At 34.7% G+C, this 20,453-nt stretch overlaps 2 protein-coding genes across 2 annotated transcripts; both read right to left on the bottom strand.

The window, feature by feature from the left end:
- Positions 1-352: 352 nt before the first annotated feature.
- LOC141829330 (alpha-mannosidase I MNS4) lies at positions 353-11,900 on the bottom strand. Its single transcript, XM_074716783.1, is given in 18 exon segments — positions 353-970; positions 1,706-1,937; positions 2,014-2,084; positions 2,359-2,494; positions 3,217-3,296; positions 3,370-3,483; positions 3,567-3,648; positions 3,838-3,926; positions 4,690-4,740; positions 5,159-5,268; positions 7,077-7,140; positions 7,143-7,169; positions 8,560-8,615; positions 8,915-9,005; positions 9,881-9,967; positions 10,062-10,154; positions 10,241-10,360; positions 11,687-11,900. Coding segments are annotated over 18 exon segments (1,827 nt in total). The 5' UTR covers positions 11,798-11,900; the 3' UTR covers positions 353-757.
- Positions 11,901-13,028: 1,128 nt separating this feature from the next.
- LOC141829239 (uncharacterized) lies at positions 13,029-20,125 on the bottom strand. Its single transcript, XM_074716662.1, has 17 exons — positions 19,943-20,125; positions 18,884-18,986; positions 18,042-18,111; positions 17,919-17,957; positions 17,685-17,802; positions 17,565-17,622; positions 17,364-17,428; positions 17,245-17,251; positions 17,099-17,159; positions 16,633-16,692; positions 16,509-16,528; positions 16,275-16,340; positions 15,283-15,450; positions 14,890-15,147; positions 14,077-14,289; positions 13,548-13,819; positions 13,029-13,444 (listed from the first exon to the last, which is right to left on the bottom strand). The coding sequence occupies exons 1-17, from the start codon at positions 20,038-20,040 to the stop codon at positions 13,300-13,302; spliced, it is 1,821 nt and encodes a 606-aa protein (XP_074572763.1). The 5' UTR covers positions 20,041-20,125; the 3' UTR covers positions 13,029-13,299.
- Positions 20,126-20,453: the final 328 nt, after the last annotated feature.

Here is a 20,453-nt window from a genome sequence, read left to right as displayed (position 1 = left end):
GGTTCATGTCGTGCTCGGCCTAGCATGGTTTTCGAAGTTGTGCAGATCCGTGTTAGTCCTTAGCTGGCACGGCTTGTGGCACCTCTAGCCGCGGAGGATTGCACTTAGCAGCATGTGGATGCCATTGAGTTTCAAAATGAATGAATTCAACAAGCCAGCTGCTTTCTGTCTGCTTTGTTGAATCGACATTAAGAGCCAGCAAGCATTCATTGAGTATATGAACAGCAACCAACTCAATGTCAGTAATGAAGGGGCCAAATAGACAAGCCCTTGAATCCTATACACAAATAAAATTTTAAACTACAAATAATTAAGAAATAAATTAGTTATTTCAAATAATCTTATAGTTTATCACACATCGATATAAATTTAAATAATCTTACATCCCACAAAAAGGTTGTATTGACATGTTAGTGGTTTCTTAAACAAAACAAAAGAAATCTCAATCTGGCTCCAAATAGATTTCACCCTATTGTACAATTTTGCCACAAAACGTATCTAGAAACATTAATGTTCCAAGTGTCTTTGTTTTCTCAGTTCTAACAGCTCTGTCATTGATGCTAACCGCCAGGTGAAAGCAAAAGAATGCTTGTAAATTCGTAGATCAATAATGATTTATCAACAAGGATGACCGAATTCTTGATAAGCATTTGAAAACTTTGTATCATCTGTCTGAGTTCTTAAACTCAAAGGTAATTACCATCTTCTGTGGAATTCATCCAAGCAAATTTCACTTAGCTGGTACATCCTTCTCTTGTCATGTATCACCTTCATTGTGTTTAAGTTCCTCCTCTGGTTCCTGAACGCTATTATTATCGTTGCTGTACTTGGTCGGTTTTGAGCTTGGGTTAGTAACAACGATGACAGAACGATCATGAAGTTGACTAGCTTCACTTGTGAAGGTATCCTCTTTATTTTCAGTATATGAAATGCCAAACCTCTGGCCATGGGTCAAGCCTGGACAGTGTCCCTGTAGAATATTTCAATTTGTAAGAATACAATAATACATAAGAAATAATTTTCACTGTGATAAAAGGGATCAAATGAAATATTTTATTTTGTCCAGCTAGCATGTGTCATTCAGTCTAGTCTACCTATCCACCCTAACGGCCCAATTAGTTCAGTCTGCTCAACCTAACCAGAATACCCCATGCCCCACTGGAATGTCTAGCCTGGTTGACATAACTAGCCAGCCCAACCAACAAAATCTGCATGACCTGGTTTGCTCATTATTTATAGTTTTGACTTTTTAAGGTTATAGAGTAAGAATATGTATTTTTTAGAGAATGGAATAAAGAAATAGCTATTCTTTGTTTTTATCACAATTTCATGGGAATTGATAATCCAAGCTCTTTTTTGCAATCAAACATCGGAATATACTTGTTTTAAAATTAGGGAATAGAATAGTTATTCATATGAACCCAATGCCCCATCAGACACTACGTATCCATGCTTCTCATATTTCACAATCCTATCTCCCACTACCATGGTTCAGCAATTAAGTATCGTTATAGTCATTTTCCGCCAAAAGTCATCACCTCAACCCATCCCCTAGTTGGGATTTGTTCTAGTTGGCCCATAATACTTGCAAGTATCCTGCTGTTAAGGAGACATGGTATTGGTATTCCTGACTAGGATACATAATTACACATCTCATGACTTCAAATCTCTTCACGTTCAAGCTTCTAGAGGATATTATTCATACCTTTATGAAACCTGAAGTCGAAAATGAATTCTGAGTATTGAATTGATGAACTTGTGTTCTGTGTGGATGACTATTATTTGTTTCCTGATGTTTGAATATGGTCTCCTCATAGGCATCATCTTCATGTTTAGCTTCATCTTTGCAAAATGCTCCAAAATACGAGCAGTGGTCATTGATCAAAGATATTTCTGGAGTAATAGGCAAAAGGTGACCCTCTGTACTAAATATGTACCTGCAGTTAAAGAGATCAGTTAAAAAGCTTTACTTGCAGTAGAATATTCAAGCTATATCTAGTGATAGATACTTACTTGTATGGCCCATTCTCAACAATATTATCTGGACCCACAGCTAAATCAAAAAGCAACCAAAGATATTTAACCTGCAATGTTTTACGAGTTAGGAATGATATAAGAAGCTATTTGTTCAGTGCAGATAGAGTTAAATTACGAGGGGGAAAACTGCAGGTCCTTGCATATTTATGAAAGCGAATACATATCAAATCCAAAGAAGAATTAGTTTAACAATGAATGATGCAGGCTATTATTAAACCATATGGGTGGAATTTGGCTTTCGCATTATAATTCAGTATTTCACCTATAGTTGAAATTACTAAGTCGAACTTCATGTTAATACAAAATGTAACTCATCCTTACTGTTTCAGCGAGGAAAAAACTTTCCATATGATCATCTTGCTCGTGAGTCTCTACATCTGCTATGTGACAATATCCACATGGGCACCTAGCTCCATATTGAAGACTTGCCACCATGTCCCTTCCAACATTAAGATACCTGGTTGACATATGAACATTTGCATATATGTAATGCTGACAGAGAATATTGTACTGTACAAGTATAAGGTCTATTTCATTAGAGACAAAAGATGCAAACCATCACCAAAGTTATTGCGCAAGCATGTGAACAAGTCGACGTATTACCTTAAACTCAGATGGCATGTAAAATGGAATAATACATAAAGAGGTATACAGGAAATGAGAATCACAATTGAGTGGATGCAAGATATGTTTAAATCCTAACTTTTAGCTCAGGGGAATTACCATGAGTCATGTCAGTTTCAGTAGAACATGAACCAGACATATCAACAATTGGTTATTAGTGTTGTGCAATTTATTCTAAGCAGAAAAGAAAAGAATGTTTTTCATGTTCCTTGTTCACTTCTCAGACAGCACTCCCACAGATGAAAGTTTCTACAATTCTAAAACACCTACCGTATAGCAAGATTTTCTGGATACAGATTCTAAAACACGTACCGCTATTGTTAGCAAGCAGTTCACACCATTTTATCTTTCTTTATACAAGAGAACCTTGTGCAAGTCAAGGATTTCTAGAATAGATTTGATATTTTAACTGCTTGCCTTTCATAGAGTTTCGAAAAGAACCATCTAGCCAACCACAAATAGTTGGGAGAAATACTTGATGACGATGATGACGATTTGATATCTTTAGTAGAGCTATGGTTAGGAAACTTCTGATTCACAGTTCAAAGAGCATACCTGGGATCTCTGGTAGCTTTAAATAGCCAGTAATTACTCTCAATCAATTCTGGTCTCAAGGGATAACTCTTTTGACCAAGCTGATATTGAAGAACCTAGATATGTTAAGAAAACTATGGTGTTAACAGAAAAAATATAACTTAATTGAAGTACCTGGACACTCATGGTCGCAAGATTAAAGCCCTCTGGAGTAAATCCATACTTTTTCCAGACACTGAAGAAAGCAGCATGTGTGCGAATAGCAGGATCAATATCTCCAGCTAAAACCTTACAATTAATATAATCAGCAATGCAGGAATTTTAATTGTTAAACCTACAATAAAATTTTTACAAAAGTAAATGTTTAAAACCTGAAGCCCTGGCCAAAATGCTTGCAAACTGTTAAACAATGGCCAGACTGTAGCAGCAGAGTTCATATTCACCTCCACATACCTGTAAGTTGTTATAAAGGACAAACAATCCAGAGAAATGCAATTTGACTGCATCAGTTAAAAGAATGATTGTGAAACCATAGAAAATATTATAAGCCCACAAAATAAGGAATCAGAAATCAAGGAATACTCAAAGAGAACATAAAATTGAAATTAAAGTTTAACAGAAGAGGAAGAAATGATAACACACCAAGGATCGTGGTGGAGGTAACGCATAGCTGCCTTGTAAGCTTCTTGAAACATAAATAAGTATTCCTGATCTCCAAACAACAAATATGCCTGTTAAAGGACCAACAGGTGTAAATGAACATGTACAATGCAATTTCAATTCATACCAGAAAAAGAGCTATTGTCAAGCCAAAAGAATGGTCTGCTGAACTCGATATTGACAGTGGATTGGAAGCTATCAAATTTTCAAATTCAAAAACAATTTGAATTTTGGTTGTCCTTTGTGTAGAACACTTTCTTACTGGCATCCTAGTGAGAATGTATTCCATTTTACCTTCTGAGCTTGATAGAGCTGTTTTGTTTAAACCACCCTCAAGATGTATCACTCATAAGTGGAACTCTCTCTCTCTCTCTCTCTCAAATCCATAACGTTCCAGAGAGGGCCCAAGGGAATGAGACATCACAGAAAGCAAGTATGACAAGTGTTCCAAGTTCGAATACTGGAATAATCTCCACTTATAGCAAATTGAATTGTATGAACATGCATAGTTACCCTGGGCAAAGGCTTATTGGGGCCTCATTATATCAGACTAGGCAGAACCAGGACCACATTTCCAGAACACTGGCTATATGATGACTTCAATTGATAGTGGCAGTAATTGTGTTGCTATAAAAAGTAAAGCCATAGCCTAGATGTAGTAAATTAATTGAGCAGCTGATTTTCTGCAGATATTCGGGAAACAAGGATTGCAAAATGGGATTCAAATTAGTGTCACATAACAAAAGAGGCAATTAAAGTGGGAAGGAAGGTGATAGAAGCTAGAAGATTAATTAATGTATATGAATTTAGAATTTATTAAGTAAGCAAACATGCCTTCAAAAGGTATTCATAGAAAGAATCAATGCTCGTTCCTATCCCAGCATCCTGCATGGAGACAAATGAGAGCATTGTAATTCGAAATATTGGGATAACCACTCATAAGCTTAAAGCATAATATTTCCATGCCTTAATAGAAAAATCCCATACAAAAATTGCAAACAAGCATGTTTTAAGTATGAAAAAAATAGGAAAGTCTTGAAACAATGAATCATAAGGATCAGCACTGAAAAAGCACTTGATATGAGTCTAAGGTTCTCATGTACTCTAAGCAGTTGCAAGCTGTTGACGGGTTGCAGGCTGTTTCACATCCTTCCATTTACAACAGAGTCCATACTATCCGTGCTTGGTGGGATGTATGAAAAAAGGTTATCATGTCTTTGAACATAAAACTTACAATCATGTACTGCTCATAACAATATAAATCTAAATCCATTATTATGAAAATAAAGACAAGAGACATTACCTTTTGAGTCCACTCACCAGTGAAAATGTTGATATGAGCTCCAACAAGGTTGATCTTTGATTTGCGAGCCCATATTCCTCGCACAGCATTCTTTGTAACTTGCTCAAAAACTGCAGCACGATATATGCAACAAAGTCATGGAATAATCCAATATTAATTGAATCTAGAAGAATTAACATTATGTATTTCCAGTGTCAAAACAACAGAGTAATTTTCAACTAATCTGACACCATTTGGCAATACATTACAGCACATGTTATTTGTCCTTTTATCCAGTTTATTGAAGGAAGAGGAAAGCAGCTCGCCCTGCTCATATGGAAAAAGGTGTGTGTGATTGGAACTACTTTTTTCAATTGATAATCAATCATATATGATTTATAGTTTTTGGTTTCTCATTCATAATTAATTTAGGTACTTTTAAGTAGGTCACAAAATAATTAATTCATCAATGCTATGCATATATGATTTAAAGTAATTTTGTTTCTGATTGATAATGTTTCTGCACTACTAGCATACATACAACAATAACAACAACAATCAAGTCTTATCCCACTAGGCGGAGTCGGCTAACTCCTAGCATACATATGATAAAAATTTAAAAGTATATCGTCTCTGATTGATTATGTGTCTTCTTTTCTAACATTCAGATATTGAAAATGCAGGAAAAATTCTTAAGAGCATATACATTGTTGAAACTTAATTACTAGATAAAATGTTAAATCGAAGCGAAGCGATGAAATTCTCTCCTTGAATAAGCCAGATTCTGTCAGGAATGTGGTACTATTCTGATATCAGTTATTGCTAGGGATGTATACTTCTTTGTGACTAGTTATTTGAACAAGGAAAAACAATCATCTAAAGGAGGAAGAAACACGAAACATAGCTTGAATGTATTCCTAGAATGATGACTGTTGACTAGACACACAAACTGCAAACTGTTCCACTGTAGTAAAAGGCCAAGGATGACTAAACATGATACTTAGCAGCTACATACAGTGTCACTGGCAAAGTTTTGATGGAAAATGACATTGCAATCAATCCATACAAACACTTATGTGACTAGTGTTTTGGCGCTTCAAATGCCGATGAAATTTTATATTTGTTACTACTATTTGTTTGATTAAATAGTCCACAATAAAACAAAAAGAACGACACTAAAAGCACAGAGTCCATGGATGAAAATCAAATCGTGCAACACAAGTTGCATTTCCCCTTTCATTTACTTTAGGGGGAAAAAATACAAAGTCTTCTCAACTACATGAAGCGGATATAATAAATCCTAAGAAAGACATGGTGAATACAGTATCCCATGGCCAAACAAAGTATCAAATAAAAACTTGACACTTTAAGAAAAATTGAATTTTCAACATGAGGACATTATCATTTGACGAGTTAGATGGTGATGGAGAATACAGTCCACGACCAAACAAAGTATCAAATAAACACTTGACTACTTAAGAAAAATCAAAATTTCAACATGAGACCCTTATCATTTGATGAATTAGATAGATCAACAAAATTTGGTCCCCCTCATAAAAAAAACTAGAAATATAAAATTCCTACATGTAAGAGTTGGATCCCAATCAAGCTTCTATTTGAGGGTTCACTATTTATCCATTATTCCATATTCATCTGTAATCACCCAAGGAGAGAAGATTACCTAATTTTCTAGCAAGGAATGAGGTGCCATGTTTTATGCATTAACATGTTTTCTACAACAGGTAATGGGAAAGAGGTTGAATTTTTATCACAGAGTGGAACTCAATCGATCATTCTGGTTCCTGAGAAAATAGGTGCATCTTAAAGTAAATTTTCCAAGAAAGCAAAATAATCTGGGAGTGTATAATTATGCAGTGAGTTGGTGTTACTGATGGAACAAAATATTTTTCTCACTTCAAACATCAAATACTGAACCAACCTGGGTTGCCAGTTAAACGACTAAGCACCCCAAATTCCAATGTCAAACGACCACCCCAAATGTCAGAGTACCACCGCCTGCTGTTGATGTTATCTGTAACCAGAAAACATATCATTGAATAGCCTAAGCTTCAAAATTTGCAGAATTGCCAAATTATAACCATATTATAACTAAGCTCCAAACTTTAAAAAAAAATGAAAGTCGTAAAACTCAACAATTCATAATCTTCAGGATGAGTTAAATGGAAGTATACAATTTTTTTAAACTATTATACTGATATATCACTAGGTAATATACAGTCATGAATTTTAACAAACAATATCAGGAGATTTTGGAAAGGCATGCACTAAATGTTCTAACAGAATCAGAAACAGGTAAATCAGTAAATCTACTAGGTTTGGCTATAGGACAGAGTATTTCAAGTCAACAGGAATATAGGCTGGCTTAACAAGAATAAAATATTCAAATGAATTAAATTATTTTTTATTACATCAACTGAAGTTTTTTTTTGGGCCTCCCTCTACCCCTCAGAGATTCTATTCAATTGATTCTCACCCTATCTTTATTTTACCATCTCTTCGAGCTACACCTATTTGGTTTCAAATATTAATTTTCTTGTTCTATCCTTTCTAGTAATGTCATGAATTCATTTAACATTATCATCTCTACCACCTTAATTTTTTTTCTAAGTGTTACTTCCTAACGATCAAACACTCCAATTCATTATGTAAGGCAGGTTGTACCCTAGTATTATAGAAACAAAGGAATCTTTCTTTTCAATTCTTCTCTATCCTTGCCTATCTTAGGTACTTCTCATAGGTTACACCCATCTGATATCCTCTTGGTTCATTACAAAGTGATTTCATCCTACTTACCTCAAATACTTTAGTTTCTAAAGATGCTATTAGGTGAAAATATGACAAAAATAAATAAATTAATCCTAGAAAACAACTATAAGGCATAATGAAATTTAAGGCAGATGAAGTTTGAGTCTGGAAGCAACAAACTTGTTCAGAGAAGTCAACTCAGTGAAGTCAACTCTTGAGATTGACCAGAGAAGGTAAATTGATTTTAAATTGGATGTAAAATTGGATCAGGCTTAAGATGGGTGATAAAATACATGCCAAATGTCAAGCCCGATGATATAGAAATAAGACATTATCAAAGCTAAACAGTCTCCAATCCCTTGTGGATTTCAAAATAGGCTGTAATAACAATAATCAGAAAAGCGTAGCAAGAGGAAAGTCTCATGGTTCAAATAAATGGCGTGAATGACCCCTTTTAGTGATGAATCAACCTGGAAAAACAGAGCAATGTTCAAGATTGTTTTGACATGTGCAAAACAAAATCCTGATTGCTCATGCTAACATATTGTCACAATTAGAAAATCATAAAGGGAGACAATGCCACAAATTATAGATAGTTTGATCCATATTCATCTGTTCATTCTTAAATTCTTCATCATCCAAAACTAATAACTTGCCTTGCTTTCGTTTTCATCAACTCCATGTAACAAATTGACAGATCCAAATGGGATTCCTGTGAGAAAAAGGAAGTTGAAATAATCCAAAGAACCAACATAACTAATATTGAATTAGCAGGCTCAGTCTGAACACGACATTCTCCAACAGAAAAAAAAGAGAGGAAAAACTGCAACTGACTGACATCTTTTTCTTTTCATTTTATAGAGACTCTGCTGAAGAAGATGAATAATAGAATGGTTACAACGTAATTTGGGGATGAAACCACAACATAGTTGTTCAGTGGGAACATAGACAATAACCATATACATTAATTAGAAGATAACACGTGTATAATGTAGACACAAAAGTTAGAACCTGTAGGAGTGTCAAAGGCAGGCAGCAATCTTTGTGCCAAATCCGCAGACAAATGAAGTAATTGATCATCGTAGGATTGAATCTTCATACCCTGTGAGATATTTTGCAATAAAGTTGCTGAAACCGTTGAATGCACAAGAAATATGAAGAAATTTTCACATGAGCATGCATAGTGGAACTCTAACCTAGAAAATATACTTTCTGCTAGTGTTGTTAACTTATTTTTATCTAGAACTCATTGTCCAATTTTTTTATGAAACAAATCATATCAGAGAGAATAACTGAATAAACCCACCTCAAGATATTATCCCATGGGTAACCAAGGGTGATGACCGCAGGTCAAAATCTAAGAGTCCTTGACTCCTATGAACTTCTCTACATCCACCAACAACATTCACATCCTATTAATGTGATTCCTATCTTCTCATTCTAAGTTCACATATAATATGTGATGGTAGCTAATAATCTTGCCTAAATATTGTTAAAAACAAGTGATTGTCTATCCATTATTCATACAACTGTCCCGACAGCGATAACTTCCAGCATCAACAAACTTCATATATACGAATGAGTCCAGTAGTTAAGTTTTATGTAACAAAAGTACCAAGAAATGTTTTGTTCAGTTAGTCAACACCTTCTTGCACTTGCAAAACAGAAAATAAGTCGTTGGTGTGAACAAATGAATCTCAAAGATACCTGACACATAAAGCAGCATAACCTATCAACCTTTAGTTTAAAAAGACTGTAAATCCAAACAATGAAATAAGACTATTTAGAACATTTTAGCAAGTAGCGATATTAGGTCCAAATAGGCACCATGAAAAATGATATTCAGAATAACAATAAATGCTTTTCCTTTAGAAACACTAATGAGAAATATGCTAGCTAACACTAACAAAATGCAATACTGATTAGCGACTTACAAAGGCTCATGTCTAACTATACTTTGGACAATGAATCACATACCGTAGCGTAGTCACTGGCAATAAGATGAGCAGAGAGCAAGCCCCCAAGAATCCTAATTGTGGTCTCAAATACTGAAACTGTTTTATTCTGCATAAATGCAGTATTTTTTAGAGATTCAACATCTATGCTATATTTTACAAACACAAAAGATTGAGAGTTAGAGAAGGGAACTGATGATTACAATTGCAAAGTTAACATTTTTAGAGACCCATTCAACAGCTTCACCAAATCTTTGACTATCCCCCAGTAATGCCAAGGTATCCAAGGAGTCTATCTACTCAAATATAACAACAGACATTAGAAACTGATTTCAAAGTTGATTATAGAGCAAAGTATCTGTGGGAAATAAATAGCCCTTACAAGAGTTAAGGCATAACCACCAAGGGAGTCTTCTCCTTTGCAACTTAATGGTCTTAATTCATCAAGAGGAAAAGCATGCTGAATATATCCGTTGAAAGCATGATAAAACATCTCACGCACCTATGTCAAGAAAGAGGTATACGCACGGCTAAAACAAATTGATGAATATCTGATTCTAATATAACTATTCAATAATGAATTTTATGAGTTTATTTCAAAAGAGAACACAATGCATGTCCCAACTATTTGCTGTAAGCTAACTAAATGAATCTTACCTGACATCAAGTTTAATGCAAAGTTGTCTTGTTAGCATTGGTACTAGTAAAACAAATGTTGTCAATTCCATTTTGGTTTGGTCTCCTTCTACCACTCACAACTTTAACTCCTAACTAATTCAACTTAACTACTGTTTTTTTTATCAACATGTCAATACCTTGCTAAACAAAATTTTCTTCTTTCGACTTCTATAAAGGGCATATCAAACTGTTCATACATTTAATTGAGTTTAACAACATGTGCAAAAAATGTAGTGCAAGTTAGTTCATAAAAATAAGTGCCTAGAACATTAGTGAACATAATTCACATGCTGAAGAAAATACATTTTCCCTGAACAAATAGTTGATGTTTAGACTACCTCTTCAAACCAAGCCCTAAGCAGAATGGCTTTAACAGAGAAGAACTTAATTAATTCAGAAGTAGAATGGTCAACTAAATCGAGTGTGTGAATAAAAAGAACACAATTTCCTTTGTTATCTAAAAGTTGTTGGTTTCGACAATAGAAAAAGTTCTTCGGCAAAATACATCATGTATTCAATCTGTTTACTAACTTTTCGTGGGTCAGTTTAAAATAAAAACAGCAAATGAAAAAACAAAAGCCTACTATCCAATTCAAAATGTGAATGACATGTCAAGAGCAACAATAACCAAACATGGATCATCAAGCAGCAAATGCCATTACACATCAAGACTAAAGTGTCATAGTAGAATGTAAAAAGCCAGATTGAAGTTTCTGAGAAGTAAAAAGATACAAACAACAATAGTTTCAATCAGCAATTAAAAATGTCATATTCCAATGCCTTTCAAATTTTAACAATTTACAATTGCAGATAATATAGCCACGTAGATGCCCATGAAATGATGAAATTCAAATTTTATTGAAGGAGAATCTTATCAGAAACCATAAGCTACCGTATGAAAGGTCGTCAAATCCAATTAAGAAGATACGAAAACCAAAAACCTTACCACGAAGCCACTGCAAACGACATATTTAAAGGAAAACAACCAAAGACCCCAAATTTTCTATCAATGAATTCCATTTACAGATCTGGGCAGCCAAACCTTCATCCAAGATCAATTTTTTTTTGGCCGACAAAGGACGCCCATTACCGCTTCAAAGGAAAAAGGGAAGAAGAAAACCAGATCTGTCAATTAACAACGAAGCGATACCTCGTCTCTGAGCTCTTTGGCCTCCGAGGGAGTGACTCCATCCGCAAAAACTCCGGGCAAAAAAACCACGGAAGATGCTACCAGAAGTAGAACCAACGGTCTCAACTTCATTCCTTTCTCTCGGTCAAGGGATCGCCAACCTCGCTTCTCCGTCTGGAGTCCAACACGATTCAGGCAGCAGAGAGAAACAGAGCTGGAGCGGCTGGCGGCTGGCGGCTGGAGCCTGCTGGATTACCGATTCTGGGTATGTAAACGAGCAGGCCACGGTAAACGGCGGCCACCGCATTCGATTTAGAAAAGAGAGGATGAAAATTAAAAGCTCGTTTTTTTCCCAAAAAGAAAATACTGAATTAAAAAAATATAAAAATAAACGATGTTTTTTTAGAACATTCCTTTTTCATTTATTACCAAAATTAAATTTCTCTCTAAATTTCCTTTAAAGTTATTAAAATTTATTGGGTAAAAATAAAAAAAACGCCCCTTTATTTCTAAATTAGACGATCTATTTTGATTTTTTATTTAAACAATGTCCCACCTCACTAATTTTTTTTTATAAAATGATATATATATCTTAGATAAAATTATATTACAATAAATTTGATAATTAGACAGTTATAATAATTATGATTTTTTAACTATTGTAATAAATAAATTGAATTATATTATAACACTAATAAAATTATATTGTTATAATATAAAAATTAAATGAAAATTTTAAACGGAGTATAATAATATTGAATAATATATAAAAATATTTAATAAGCATACATCATAAAACAGTAAAGTTGATATTTTTTATAAAAAAAACAAAATAATACCTCCATGATTTAAAAATAAAAGCACCTTTTAATTTTTTTTCCCAATTTATTAACTGTCTCTAAGAAAAATTAAGCTCATCAAAGTGCTTAAAAAAGACATCCAGGAATAAATATAGTAATTTGATAAAAAAAATATTATATAAATTATAAATTATAAAAAATATATAATATTAGTTTTAAAAAAATATATTTAAGTGTATAGTAATATAGAAATATTATAAATTGTAATTTGACTAAATTATTTTAAAGAATATAAAATGTAAATAAAAAATTGAGATAATTTTGATCAAAACTATTAGCTGGAGTAATTTTGGATATTCATAATAACAACCAATGGAGCTTCACTGTTCACCTATCAAGTAAATCCTACATTCAAAAATTAATCTCTAAATGTCCCTAAAGCTATGGTGCAGTAGTTAGATCCTTCAACAAATAATTAGACATCTCAAATTCAAATCTCAACTGTAATGTACTGTAAAAGATCCAAAAAAAATGATAATCCCAGTAGCCACATACTGAAGTGTAAAGGTATAGATGAATAATTAAGGTTACAAAGCATCCTTTTAGGATGAACATGTTCTACCCGTTTATTTGGTACAATTAAGGAATAAAATAACAACTCAAACACATATGGCAACCAATTTGCACAAAGGAACATCTATAGAACACTACGAAGCTTTAAGCTTTCATCTGTAAATTGCATCTCCAGAAACAATGTCCCCTCCCTGATGAATGTACCAGATTCGTCGGTCGGGTTAAGCAAGCTCGACACTAGAGTCCATTTGGAGTGTGCATTTAGTCTGATCTTCGACGGTTGGAGCCACTTTCGTCGCGGCTATTGTACAATGGCAACACCCAACCAGAGCCATACTTCATCCTACCAAAACAACGCCAGTATAGGAGCAGTGCCAGTAGCAATACACCAATTGGAATTGCCCATCTGAAAATGATCGATCGAAAAATGTTGCATTTGATTTAGCAGGCAGCAAGATTATGATTCATGTTGGTTGAAACGGTACCGAATAGAAATGCCTGAAACTTGCCTGTCCAAGTCAAGAACAGGGCTATAGACTATAGTCTCCCATGTAGAGACAATGGAGTGCCAAGCAGGGTTGTAGTATAGTGATTCTGATGACCAGAACAACCTTGTGTATGTTTCTAAGAAAATAAACATTATCCAACCGGCAAGCTCGAACAATATAAACTTGACGATGAACCGACCCACTATTGCCACAATGAGTGAGAAAGCCACCAACAAGTTACAAAGTCTCTGATTGTAATCTTTGATGAAGAGGGATCGAGCTTTACTTAGCATCTGAAGAAAAGCCGACAAGTTGAGAAAAATATATTCAATGGAATCACTGATAATACCAAGAAAGAGTAATGATATACCAACTGATTTGTCTTTTTTTTTTTAAAAAACATTTTGCAATGAAATAAGTTACTAATTGCAGCTAATGCATCTTGAATTTTATTGTAAACTTCAATAAATATTTGCGCACAAGGTAGAAATGATGGGTTGAAATCTAAACTTTGTAAACTTCAATAAAAATTAATGGGTTGAAATCTAACCTTTGTCATCTTCTTCTTGTACATTTCTTTCGAAGGTCCAATGCACTCTCTTTCAAAAGTTTGATTGCAGCGAAAGAAACCATTGTTAAATTTTGCCATGGAAGGGAGTCTCATAACTTGAAGGCTGTCCATTTTATCCTCACACTTTGTGTATCCAGCTTCACACAAATTTGATGACTGATGTTCATTTATAAGAACCAATGTCCTCAAAACCTGATGATGACCATTATACAAGTGAACATAAAAAAATATTATAGTAAACATGAGAAACATCAAGATTAAAGTTCAGATATGCGTAGGAGAAACATTTCACAATAATCAATTTTCTATGCATAACCAAAATCAACCATCAGAAAACAAAAACATGGAGAGCAGTATCATAATCTATCTTATTAAGTGAATTTACTTCACACTTAATGCATGCTAGGCAACTACCCATTGGCTAAGTTCGCTAGTAGCATGCTGTAAGTTTTTTTTAGTTGGCTAGTTGGCATGCTAACACAACCATCAGAAGGATTGTCCAGAAGACCAATGTATATGTTTGCACTAAAATAAATTCAACAGGTTACTACATGAATAGATAGAACCATATGTGTAGCTAAGCATGTAAAAGGGACCCTTAGATAGTACATTTAAACTATACTGAAATATGTCATCAACCCCTATCGAATGACTAATTAGGGCAAATTCAAGCAAAAAGATTTGTGATTCTAGGCTTCTAGTGACTGTTAATTGACACTTCTTTTCAACTCTGTTTGAATTGAACTAGATCAGTAGGCCCATCGAATTGCCATGATTTTGTTATATGTTTACCTTGTTTATTTCATCGTCGAGTTTCAAAATTGATTGTTCAGCATGACTCCGACCAAAATGTTGGTGATCAAACAACTTTTTTGCTTCAAACTTTGATTCTTCATGAACCTCCTGCAGTCTTTTTTCTTCTACCGGTAGTTGCAAAATGTCCATATGCTTACTGTACAGTTTCAAGCAACGTTCTAGAATTACCTTATTGAAAGCTTCAACAATAGAACCTGTGGATGGAATTTCTCCCTTATTCAATGCTTCAAGAATCTGTCAAGAAACCAAGGTTTTAGCATTTTTCAAGCATAACTTTGCTTGTGTTTCTCAAAGGATGCAGTTTAGCCAACACAAATTATCCAATCATAAAAACAGTATCATACATATAATAAGTTCCTGAAAAACCACCTGCTCCAGAAAATCTACAAAATCATTTCCGTTTAAAAATTTTCCCTGGACAAGCTTTGGGCGAATGATTGATGCAACAAGTTGTTTCAACTGCTCCCTCTTTTTCACATACAATTGATCCAGTTCATTGTCCTTCAAATCGCAAAGTTTAGTCCTTTGGAGATGAGGCTGCCAACAATTTCATAACCTTAATAACCATGAAATTGAAATATAACATGATTTGACTTAGATGTACATAATTTTATAACCGAGTGTTGAGAGCATTATATAGTTAGGAGATGAGCAATAAAAATAACACAAAATCATTTGAGCTCTCAATAAATTAATCAACCAGCGAATAACCACACAAGTCCAAACTACTTTGGAAACACAACATGATCATGGAAACTTCATAATGCATCAGGTATAACAGAAAGTACACCTTCTGCTAGAAGATACTACCTAATTTGTGTTGAAAAATTCAAGTCTTTCTAGTAAGCTATTATTTGTTAGAAATAAGAAGTTGCAAACATAGAAATGGATTTTGAAAATGAGATTGATAGCAGCAGGTATGTGAATCAGAAAACATATTTATCAAAGTTACCTTATTGCAAACATGAAATTCTGGCCAACAATACACTACTAAGTTAGATAACTCATCGCTTACACAGATACAAAAGGAAAATTGGAAAAATATGATATTTCAATAAATCGTATTGCCAATCCTCATGTGCTTGGCCACTCTGATGAACACAGATTTTAAACACATCTGAGAGAGGTTATTTTTATTGTTTAATATGTCAACAACAACAAGATCAAGTCAAACAATTAGGTGGTTGCAATAAAACTTCACATTAATCCATAGCAAAATCAAATGCAATGTGCATGCTATTTCATGTAAAAATGAAGAACTATGTTGACACGGCAAAGAAAACTGTAAACTTGGATATGGAACCATTTATATAAAAACAGTTGTGCCAGTGATAGGTCATGGAAACTTAATGATAGATTACCTGTGGTAAGCTAAAAGCAGTGTTATTGTCACCCATTATCTTCAACGACTCTCGAATTTGATTTACCTGATTGACCACATGAAAATAGGGGGTCAAGATGAATGAGTCCATCAACCACTTGATTAGGGGAAAGAAAGTGCCAACAGAAAAGCCAGGAACATGGAAAACTGAGGGCAAAGGACACAAAACATGCTCGTTCATGTAAATTTGACTTCATCCTTTGAATTACAATACCTGATCAATATTTCTGTTACCTGAAAATCAAGAAATAACTTGAAGATAAGTTATTAAGATAACTTGTAGTTTCATTTGAATATCAAACACACACCAATGAAGTCACAAGTAAGAATTGACTGACCACTGCTATTTGGTACATGCTGGAGGGCTTCATTCACCATTTCTTGTACTGACTTTCCTTCTGTATGATTGAAATAAAAACATGTTTGCTAAAATAATGAGTGATATAAGAGACATTGCCACAGCTGTGGAAGTTAAAGTAAGAAAAAATTATAATACAGATGTAAAAGGGAAAAAGTATGACAAAGTTGACATATATGGTAGTGCAATGTACAATATACAATATACAATAGTCAATGATTAACTTCACATTAAATACTAAAATAAGAAATAAATCATAAACTATGACCAACTATCCATCATATCTGTATTTCCAATTAATGCAGGACACCTCACTTGGCTCTCTTCTAAAAACATAATTAGCACAAAGCTGCAAGTGGGATAAGTATGATTATGCAAACATTATGTGAACAACTTAATAGATTATCATTAGTAGTATGGAAGGATATATAAAAAAAAAAACTTACGCAAGAAATCTCGTTGGATGAGCCACAAGAGCTTAGCAGGCTCAAAAGCAACATCCTGCCCCTGTATCATAAGGCACCACCGTGAATAACTACAAGAAATATCTCCTCCAAAGCATAGAACCATGCAGTAAGTAACAATATAGTACCTTTACCCTTTTCTCCAAACAACCAACCAGTTGGAAAAAGAAGCAGCAGTCAGGAATGGAAAACCAAGAAATTTTCAATAAACTTAATATTTTCTATTTAACATAATCCAGAAGCAGACCTTTCGTAAAACTCTTCTGCAATTTCAACAGCAAATGATAACCGAGATATATCAGCCTCACGAATCTACAACAGGAGCCACCAAAGCGAAAGAGTGAAACTGGATTACATGTAAAAAGGAATCAAATGAATCTAGCGCAGATTGCAAAGTTATTAGTCCCCATTATAGGCTGATGAAATTTCCAATAGATTGAGAACAAACCGTCTCAGGAAGATTATAAATAAGCACAGAGCTGATAATTGTAGCCAGAGCAAAGATTCTGCAGAAATCAAACAAATATAAATATATAACTAGCATCGGATGGAAAAATATGCTAATTACCTATCATCATAAACATTTGATTTCCCCAAGCTTTCAAATCCTTCGGTATCAAGGTATAAGACAGATATTTTTCTTCCATCAATATCCATTTCAACTGGTGTACCCCAAACCCATATTCCTACAAAAAAAAGTTAACGAGGGATATTATTATATGATTGAGACTATCATAAGACATCAAAAAGTAGCTTGCTAACACTAGAGAGACAAATATAAGACACATCAGTATTTATGCACCTTTGGTTTTAGTGTCTCGCATATGTCCTACACCGAAACCTGCACATGACAGTTGCAGAATAAAATAACCTTAGTCTTCAGTTATTAACAAAAGTACCAAATGAGAAACAATACAAAATGCACCTTCATCACAAGAGAGGGACAGAAGTTGGTTGAGAAGAAAGGATTTGCCAGACCGATATGGACCAATAACCTGAGATGGTTCTAGTTAGAAAAATGTGAAAATGAGAGAGACAGAAAGAATTTACATTCTTCAGATCATATCCATTACACATATATGAGTTATATGACAGCACATTTTAGAGTGTGTGAATTATCCATAGCACAGTAAAAATGATTGCATGAGCGTACTAGGAGAGTAAATAAAATGATAGGCTTATACAGCAAAATTCTCTTGAGTGAGAAATATAGTCCAAAAAACTCAAAACACGATGGGTACAAACTAGAAAAGATGAAATTATATTGACAAGACAAGCTAGACCAGATTGGTGCAGTCCAAGAAGCTGGGAAAATGACACAAATTGAAAAGAGAACAACTATTCTACAACAATAGAGTTTGTTTTAAAAAAATAGTCACTGCAATCACACATTAATATGCGATCAGATGGATGATCTTCCATCTTTTAGGAAAGATAAGTGAATATGCACCATTATGTTTCAGGAATTAATATGTTTCCATTTACATTGTGAACTTACTCAAATCCTTAATGTAATTTGTTTCCCGACAAGTATGAATAGTAAAATTAATTAAATCTGAAGCAACAATGACTGAAGTTATTGCATCCATGATTCAAATGGGTAGATATGAGCTGCCGAGAATTAGTAAAATAATCACAAACTACAAGTTAAAACAAAAAAAAAAACTATAAATGCAAGAGTTTTTTAACCTAGTGTATATGAAGCTTAGTTTCTACCTCCCTTTTTATGAATTCTCATTTTCATTTAGTATTTAAGTTGCAACTAACCACAACAGAAGCTATAGGACTTGTAATTTTTTTAATTGCCTCCAAGCCCTCTCTTGCGATACGAAGTTTTGTATGCTCAGAATCTGGTTCCACAATAGGAAACCTGCATAATAAACATAAAGCTATGACTCCAAAGACAAAGAAAAAGCTTTGACTAAATCAACCACAATAAAACTGTAAAAATATTTCCAAAAAAATCATCAAGTATGTCAGCATTTATTACAAATGTAATAGTGCCCGAAATAGTTGGGCTGGCTGCTTGTTATTATATCTCTTTTAGACGTCCTATAGAATATTTATGAGCCCTATGAAATTGCAAGACGACTAAGCCTAGGGATCAAACAAAAACTCAAATGATGAAGAAAGGCCATCGAGACATTCCACAGATTGAGGAACATGCCATAGAGATAAGTCCCACCCACAATGGGGTCGCACAGCATGGAAGTTGCTGAAAATAATCAAACTCTAGTCCTCTGAACTATACTAGCAAGTATAGCAAGACAAGAGGAAGACCAAAAGTTTTGGAGTGGGGTGACGCAGGTATTCTAAACGAAAGCCTTCAGCCAAGTTGGGTGGAGAATGAGGACAAAACAATTTAGCATTTTTGAGAGAGATAACGCACTTCTAGTGATAATACAGTATATGGCCAAATTATCCTCTGGGAATGGAATTGCAGGACGTTCTCATGTTGGAGTGGCAAGAACTATATTCCAGATGGGCAAATAACAAGTGCGCAGGTGCAGGGTGTCATCTTTGCTAATTTTGTTTGAGTTGCTAGCGAGAGAAGGAATGAGATTTCTGATTCAAATGAATAAGGAGGCCTACATAATCGACCAAAGGAGAGATCTTCCACATGGCCCCTTTCATTATGTATTTAGACACAAACATTGCCGTTGTCATATAACGAATCTCCTAAGTAATCGAAGTTGCCACTGCAACTGTCGAAAAGAACAGAATAAGAAGTTCCGATCTTTCCAGAATAAAAATTCCCCTTAAATTCAATCTCATGCACACGACCATCCCAATGCATCAAAAAACAGCAAAAGAGATCACACTTACGTTCGATGGAGATCGACAGGGTCATCAGTAGTGCCGGATGACAAAGACCAGCCAAAGATCACCAGCCAGAACGCTACAACCCGAAAGCAAGACCCCATCTTTCTGCACCTCCTACCTTCTCATCCCTGACTGGTCGAGCAAATCCCCCCGCTGTCCCAGATCCGAGGAGCCGCCTACGATAGCATTTGCCACCACAGGCTACAAGATAGGCATCGCTTCCCCCGCTCAGCTCGGAGATCGCCAGATCGGAAATAGCGACGCAGGGAGAAGGAATCCAAGTCTTGGTCCTCGGGTTTCCTTCGGAGGGATAGACGGAGCCAGAGACGTCGCCGGACCTGGAAGAAATAGCAGGCGTCGAGATTTGAACCGTTAAAAAGTCTAATATCCAACGGCCAGTATAGCTTCCATGTCTGGGATGGACGGCGGTGCGCGCACGAGGCCAATCTCTCATTTAGATCGATATAATTACAGTCCTTAAGGTCCACCTGATGATTAAGGAGGTTAATATACA

The sequence above is a fragment of the Curcuma longa genome, chromosome 5 (assembly GCF_044706935.1).
Source record: "Curcuma longa cultivar G26 ecotype Majalengka, Jawa Barat chromosome 5, ITB_CL_G26_1.1, whole genome shotgun sequence".
Taxonomy (NCBI): domain Eukaryota; kingdom Viridiplantae; phylum Streptophyta; class Magnoliopsida; order Zingiberales; family Zingiberaceae; genus Curcuma; species Curcuma longa.
This window is presented reverse-complemented; position numbering and strand designations above follow the sequence as displayed.

Excerpts from the sequence above, each read along its gene's own strand:
- LOC141829239 (XM_074716662.1), bottom strand. The coding sequence starts at position 20,040 with ATGGGGTCTTGCTTTCGGGTTGTAGCGTTCTGGCTGGTGATCTTTGGC. Across the intron at positions 16,341-16,508 it reads GTAACAGAAATATTGATCAG|GTAAATCAAATTCGAGAGTC; the intron begins GTATTGTAATTC and ends GTGGTCAATCAG. Across the intron at positions 15,148-15,282 it reads TTGTAGATTTTCTGGAGCAG|ATTCTTGAAGCATTGAATAA; the intron begins GTGGTTTTTCAG and ends GTTTCTTGACAG.